Raw genomic sequence first — 7,564 nt, forward strand, 5'->3', positions numbered from 1 at the left:
AACATACCAGAAACAAAGGCCATGTGAACACACAAAGCAATCTATCTGCAGACAAGAAAAGATGCCGTCAGAGGAAACCCTGGCAACCCTTAATCTTGAGCATCTGGCTTTCAGAACGGAAGGATTACTTTCTTTAGCTTTGTAGCCTCTTGTCTGTGGTACTTTGTGCAAAAGGGAAACTAATGTGGATGGACATATGAAACAATAAGCATGCCTAATACATTAATACCCACAATTATTTGTTCATTCAACACTGCGACACCTACTATGCTCCAAACACTGCCTGTCCATGTACGCAGCATCTTTACCTCCATATAAGTTTATCTCTTTATCACATTTTTATTTATTGTACAGGGATGGGCACAAAGTGGCATGCATGTGAAAATCAGAGGACAACTTGCAGGAGTTGGTTCTCTGCTTCACCTTTGTGGGTCCCATGAATCAAACTCAGGTCCTTAGGCTTAGCAAGAGCCTTTTTCTAGGGAACCACCATGCCATCCCTTAATGTCACTTTCTTGTCAGTTAAAAACCAAGCTCTTTTTCTTTCTAATCATTTTCTGTGGCATTTGGTCATCGCTGAGGGTGTGAAAGAAGCAGCATCGGAGAGCCTAACTCTGAAGACACTATGTTGAGTTAGCTGGAAAGTCTTTGGAGTTACTTCTGACTGGGTCACTCTCTTTCCTCACTCTGACTTAGATGGTCTTTGTATAAAGCTAAGAGGGATAACTTTTAAATCTCCCTGTTAATTCTAACATGCAAACACTGTTGAACACTATTACTCTAATTTGAATGGACACAAAAATTTTTTCTCAGTTTTTTTATTAGTTCTCTGAAGGGCCTCTAGGGTCACCTCAGTTGCAACTCAAAGTGTAGTACATATGTCACCAGCAATTAATCACGTGGCAGCTTGTTACAGAGCTCTGGTTCTGCCTGACTACTAAATCAAACTCCACTTAACAGGATTCTCCACATAATTCGAGATGTTAGAAATACTGAATTCCCATGAGAAGAGCCTGGAAATCCATTATAAACAAGACTCATTGCTTCCTGTATAGCCACACAAAATTTCAGACTCTGTGAAAGGTCTGAGGAACAGTGTTTAAGTATCTGTGTGTAACTGGTCAGGCAAAGCCTTGGGATCTGCTCACTTAGGCAGTCCTCAGCTCCTGCCTCATTACCCTCCAATTATTACTTTGTAATATGAAACAGAACAGTGACACAGAACTTTTTTATTTTTTCCATTGTACATGCACACTTGCAAGTATTTATGCCACTTAGGAACAGGGAAAGAATCACATTATTGCCAGGATATCAAATTATCAACTACAATAGCTACTGAAAAGATCACGTTGTATTTGATTATTTTCACAGAACACAGCAACCCTAACAGTCCATACAAATAAATCTCCATGTTACATGGGAGAAAAGGGCCTCAAGTGCCTTACATCAGGGTCACAGGCAGATTTACAACAGAATGGTTTCTTCTGTTGTAGCTGTGGTGGAGAGTGGAATATCTCAACACTCTGAGTTCACTAATTGTGAAAACTCATTTATGAATTCCCACTTCTGGAAAAATCATCAATTCACACAAAATTGACAAAATTGATCATCACTGTGATCATAAGAGTACACACCCACCCCGATGCCTCAGTCTCCTAAACTCTATCTGACTGCACTGAGATGCTCCCTTGGTCTTTCACTAAAAATGCAGGAGGAAGAAGAGCTACAGGTGACATTTGGTTGCTCATTGAGTCTAGGTAGGAGGCACACAGGGTCCAGGGACCACTGTCTTCACTCCTAGTTTGGAAATTTACATAATAAAGAGCAAAAGCAAACTTATACAGCTGTTTTCCTCATTAGGCAAAAATACAAAGAGTGATAAGATTTTACTTAGAGGCCAAACACACAGCATTTAGCACAATCTTACATACACTGGGATGCACCTCCTACCCAATATAGTAACTTTACTTTAGGTTTGTTTCTGTAATTACAAAAAAAAAAAAATCCAGTAGTGATGATGAAGACGGCCCAGAACTCTGAATCCATCCTTTCCCAGGCACCTTGCTTACCAACAACCCCTTTAACTCTCCCTTCTTAACCCTGAGTAAGGCCTCTTCTGTCACATTTATCACTGAGAGATAGGACCACTATTTCTACAGCTTCAGAAGGCATTTCTATCAAGTTTTTACTGACCCACTCAATGCCAGGTTCATACCTATCTTGCCCTGATTCCCTTGCCTATTATCTCCTTACCACTGAGTCAAGGACCCCCTCACAGAGGTTAGAATGAAGTCTTCCATACTTCCACACAAAATGGGGACTGGCTTACAGAGTTCTAATTTCCAGAGAAGGTAAGTCAGGACACAAGCAAACCTTGGTAGAGAGGGTCCAGCTCAGCCTGCACACTAACCAGAACTATCTAGAACAGGTTCTTCCTGTCCTGTCCCCAGGAACACCTTGGGATTCTCCCACAGTGAGTACATTTGGGCTAAGAAACAAAGACAGCAAAGAACTACTAGTGGAAAAGCTGGGGGCTGGGGACCCCAGTGGCATAAGCTATCAAATGAGACAAAAGAAGTCCCTAGGTCTTAAAATGGACAGACAGAAGACACAGCAAGAGACCACAACACTGTTGCTTTAGGGTTTCTAATTCTAGCAGAGACATACAACTTTAGAATTACAGAATGAGCCCAGGATCCAGGACCTGTGTCGTCTGACCAGAGTCTCTGGAGGCCTTCTGGGTTTTTTTTTTTTTTTTTGGTGGGGGGAGGGGTGTTGTTCTTTTGGTTTATTTTATCCTATCTCAACCTATTACATGGGTTTGCAAAGGAAGCCCCTTTCTGCCTCCCTAGCTATAGGTAGAAAAGTCTGGCTGATGACTATTTTGTCTGAGCTGTGATACTATTTTAAAAGGATGGGCGGGAGAGGTTCATAAGGAGAGCAGGGAAGTCCAGAGATAGGTTGACAGGGAAGGGGACTAAGTTGCATGGAGGTATGAAGTAAACACAGGCATAGAAATGAAAAATCTGTCCTCATCAGCATCCCTTCTTGTCCCTTCTAAGCAAGGTATAAGGAATAAGGGAAATGACATAGATACCCGGTTGTGGCCCAAAGCCTTACCCTTCTCAGGGCTCACAACATGATAGCAATAAGCATATGTTCACAAATAGCAGGCTGCCCGCCAGTCTGACAACCAGTAGGTTTCCTAAAGTCTGGGGAGGCTAGGCTTGTAGCCCATGCACTGAGAAGATGCCTGGGTCCGTAGGCAGTTCTTGAGGTCTTTAATTGGAGCCAATAACATTGACCTAGCCAAAAGTCAATGGACTGAGTGCAACCAGGCACGACCAGACTTGATGAGGGTTCACTAGAGGACTGTCTCCGAGGCAAGAGGAGACATACCATGTGAACAAAACATACTCCTGTTTGCCCTTGTCCTCATCCACACCCAGTAGGTTTGCTGGACCCTAGGCTGAAACTGGAAATAAAGTAGGAAGAACCTTGGTTGATGACTCCAGACCCACAGAATAAAAGCACTGGCTTCATTTTGTGATGGCAATGGAAAATCTTGCCATTGGTAACATGTGACTGGCCACGAAGTAGCATAGCTGAGTATCCATCTGGACAATGACTCATTAATGTCCACATAAAAGACAGTGGGAAGGGCCAGAGCTAAGAACAGGGACTGGATAGAGTAGAGAAAAACTGCCATACATCAGAAGTGATGGGTGCACAAGCAGTGAGTGTCAAACACGTAACACTGTTGTGGCACGGTGAGGCCATGGGGAAGCAAAGAATATTACCACAAATGTCACATTCTTGAAGATAAGTCCAAAGTGGCTACCGTGTACATAAGACGGTATAAATAGAAGGCAGACAACCAAACCCACGTGGTCAGTCTAAAGGGTCCAGCAGTAGTAGGAAGATCTATGCGGGATCAGTTGGGCTGCCTCACTGCCGGCTTGGGGCTCTCCACTGGCTGTTTTGCTGGACCTGGTGGTCTTTCTTCCTTTCCTTTCTCTCCATGGGCTTCTTCACTGATCAGGTAGTACTGTAGAGGATTGGGCCACAGGTCCTCGTTGATTATCTCGACAATCTTGTCAGACTCAATAGAGCTGTGGTTTGAAAACCACCCAAAGAAGCTACCGTTGTTTTCTGGGTTTTCCTTGCTCAGGGACTGTAGATCGTGACCTGGGAGCCACTGGATTGGAGCTGAGCGAGACACCACTTGACCGGATGGACCACACCCATATTCCTTGATGAGCACCTTATTTTGAAAATAGGGGTTTCGGCCAAAGTAGAACTTGATTTTGTAGCCCAATCTGGCAAGGCCAAGCTCTTCCACCTCCAGTCTGTTCAAATAGCTCAATACCTCCTTATCTTTGGTATTCAGAAAAGATGACAGCTGGGGATGGTTCTGAAAAGCTTGCCCCCAGAAGCCAGGGATGCTCTGGATGAGGAGATTCCTGCGCTCTAAGTGGTGAAGTCGCAACTGGCCAAACTTGCGGGAAAGCCTGAGATACGCTCTGTCAGCCTGTGCATTCATGGTCTCCAGCTTTAGCTGGACCGTCTCCAGGGTATCCATGCTGCCTACTGCTGCAGGGGACCCTGACCCAGCATGCTTCTCTGTCACCTTTTTTTCCTCCCCCACTGGAGCAGCGGCGCATGGTCTCGCAGAGCCCATCTTTGGCTTCCCACTGACTGTGGCCTGAGGGCCCCTCCCCGTGGCGCTCCGAGGGCCTGGGGCCTTCCTCCCGGGGACTCGCCGATTTCCAATGCGGGAACCTTGTCGCAGCTTCGCCAAGGCTCCCACGGTTCCCACGAAGCTGATGTCGCTGGTCAGACGCTCGGCGAGGGCTGTAGCCCTCTCCAGGCCCGGATCAGGGGCTGCAAGCCCGCACTCGCCCGCAGCCCGTGCCCGCAGCGCCAGGCCGCAGTCTAGCGGGAGGCGGCAGGCCTCCGCTTCCCCGGGCTCGGCTGGTTCCGTTCCTCCATGAGCAGTGCCATCCTGCACCTGAGCGGCCGCGGCGTCCTCTCCTAGCCGCGGGCTCTGTGCTGGCTTTTCGTCGCGCCAGATGTCGTCCGCAGCGGCCGGGACCCGGGCTCTGGCCCGGCCTTTGCCCCGGCCTTTGGCGCGGGAAGACCTTCGACCCCTACTACGACCGCTCATGGTGCCAGCGGACAAGGCTTCAAGGCCGCTATCAGCCGGTGGGCTCTACGGAGCTGGCCTCTCCATGGCAACCGTGACGTCACCACGGCAGAACCCACTGAGCCCAGTGATTGGCTCCGCGCAGCGGCTGCGCACCAGCCCACCCTCTGATGCTGCACCTCCTTGGTCTTATTTTGCTGTTAGAAAGTTAGTTTCCACCTGTGCTTGGCCTTGGTAGTGTTGCTGACTCATCAGTTACCACTGATAGCAAGAGGGTCCCCAGGGGTTCATAAGACACAGCCATTGCTCTTACAGTGACCTCGTGAAGGCACCCAGTACCAGTCTCCCTCAGTTTTCTAAATATTCTTCCTCTTCTGTGTTTTTCTGTGACATCTCTCGTAATTAATTGGTCATCGACATTTCTATCTCATCACATAATTATTCTACTGTAAGATTCCTCCCAGCAATTCAACTCTAGGGAGTGTAAAGGCCAGAACAACAGTGCTTATCTAAAATGACTTAGAATAAAAAGTAACAGCAACCAATACTGTATAATCATACACACAAGGCATTTTACTGTATCTATTACTGTGGGCACTGGCTGCGGGCGAGTGCGGGCTGGTGGCCCCTGATCCGGGCCTGGAGAGGGCAACAGCCCTCGCCTGAAGGGATATTTCTTTTGCATTATCTCCGTTTATGAAGGAGGTATTGTTCGCAGTTTCCTGATAAGACTGCAACTGAAGGGCTAGTGTTACATTTCAGTGATAAAACAGGTGCTCAGCATGGGGAAGTCCTGGATTCAATCCTTAGTGAGGAGGAGGAGGAAGAGGAGGAGCAAGAGAAAAGAGGAGGAATACTAAGGAACATTCTGGAGACTATACAGTTAAGGAGAAGTCTTGGCCTCACTATGTTACCTGCTACCACAATCTGTTGGCCCTTTGCAAATGATGGTGCTGACTCCTAAGAAAAGCTGTTCAGGGTGTTAACAGATCCCACACTCTGCCTAGGCCCAAGTCCTCCAGCTGCCTCAGGCCTACAGAGTTGCACTGTGAATCCCCAGTTCAGAGCCAGAAATAACAGTCCTGCGTCCAAGCGCCTGCAATTGGGATAGAACACACATAGAATAAAAATGTCATTCCAGGAGTAGAGAAGGATTTCCAGATGAGGTTTTTGAGACAGAGGGTTTACAGGAGTGCTGGGGTTGGGGGTGGGTAGAAACTTTTCATTGCCTACAGAGAAGCAGCCAGACAGCTTGGTTAGCACTCCCAGAGAAACCTCAAACCCTAAAGCTGAGCTTCAGGAGCATGAGTACTGAGGGGATCCATGGTCAGTGTGAAGAGAAACTTTCTGAGTGGACCTTCCTGGTTCAAACACAGCAACACCCTTGCAGGGAAGAACAAAGAAGTGAGCCCAACCGTCAGGCAGTATACAGAAGCTTGCTTAAGGTGCAGAACGACTAGATCAGAAACTAAGTGTTAGCAAGCTCTCGGGAGGCTTTCATACATTCAATTTTAAGTGTAGAAGCTGTGGTAGGGGAGGTTGCTCTGAAACCAGTTTAAAGCAACCCAATACATCCAAGTCCTTACTTTCTTAAGAGACCTGCAGTCGCCTGCAAGCACAGCTCTGACAGGTTTCCCTCTGACCTTCTGTCCTATGCTCTCTTCAATGCTCTGGTCTCCTACCTCAGAAACTTTACCCTGATGCTTCCTTCTTTAAATGCTCAGTCCCCCACATGTGGTCTGAGCCCCTTTAGATTATTAAAGCCATCATATCTGAAATTGTCAACTCTTTTTCATTTATGCCTTTGTTTGTTCCCCATAATACCTATCAACTACTTACACACTGCCAGTAGTTTGGGGGTTTTAATATATACTCTTTAAAGTATAGACATCCATTTATTTAGTGTGTGTAAATTAGTATAATTGTAACGCAGTGCAGGTGTGGAAGTCAGAAGACAATCTGGGGGAGTAGACTCTCTCCCTCCACCTTGTTGAGTCTGGGTCTTCTTGTTGTTTATTGCTCTGGCTGGCCAGAGCTTCTGGACACTTCTCCTGTCGCTGCCTCCCACCTCACCACAGGCACACAGACTGCAGATACAGCACAAGCCACTGCACTGCTGGTGATGGCGTTTGCACCTATTTGTGCCCCACGGACTGAATTCAGATGGTCAGGCTAGAACAGCTGAGTCATTTCAGGGCCCCATGGTTTCTGCATACAAATGGCCTTAATCATTATTGATTCAAAGAATCAATTTAAGCAGAGTTTTTACAGAGAGTTTATAACTGATGTTTTAAATTAAAAATATTTCCTTTTCTCACAGAAGCAAAGCTATTGGTAAAAGTTACATTCTTAAATCAACCTGTGGGAACATATTAAACTCTACATTTGACCGAAAATCTCTTTTGTTACAAAGTACTC

The 7,564-nt window shown here is 46.5% G+C and overlaps 1 protein-coding gene across 1 annotated transcript; it reads right to left on the reverse strand.

Annotated features, from left to right (window-relative positions):
• Positions 1-1,214: 1,214 nt before the first annotated feature.
• Tspyl5 (TSPY-like 5) lies at positions 1,215-5,222 on the reverse strand. The gene is given in 1 exon segment (NM_001399731.1): positions 1,215-5,222. A coding segment is annotated over 1 exon segment (1,233 nt). The 5' UTR covers positions 5,168-5,222; the 3' UTR covers positions 1,215-3,934.
• Positions 5,223-7,564: the final 2,342 nt, after the last annotated feature.

This window comes from Rattus norvegicus, chromosome 7, assembly GCF_036323735.1.
Source record: "Rattus norvegicus strain BN/NHsdMcwi chromosome 7, GRCr8, whole genome shotgun sequence".
Taxonomy (NCBI): Eukaryota; Metazoa; Chordata; class Mammalia; order Rodentia; family Muridae; genus Rattus; species Rattus norvegicus.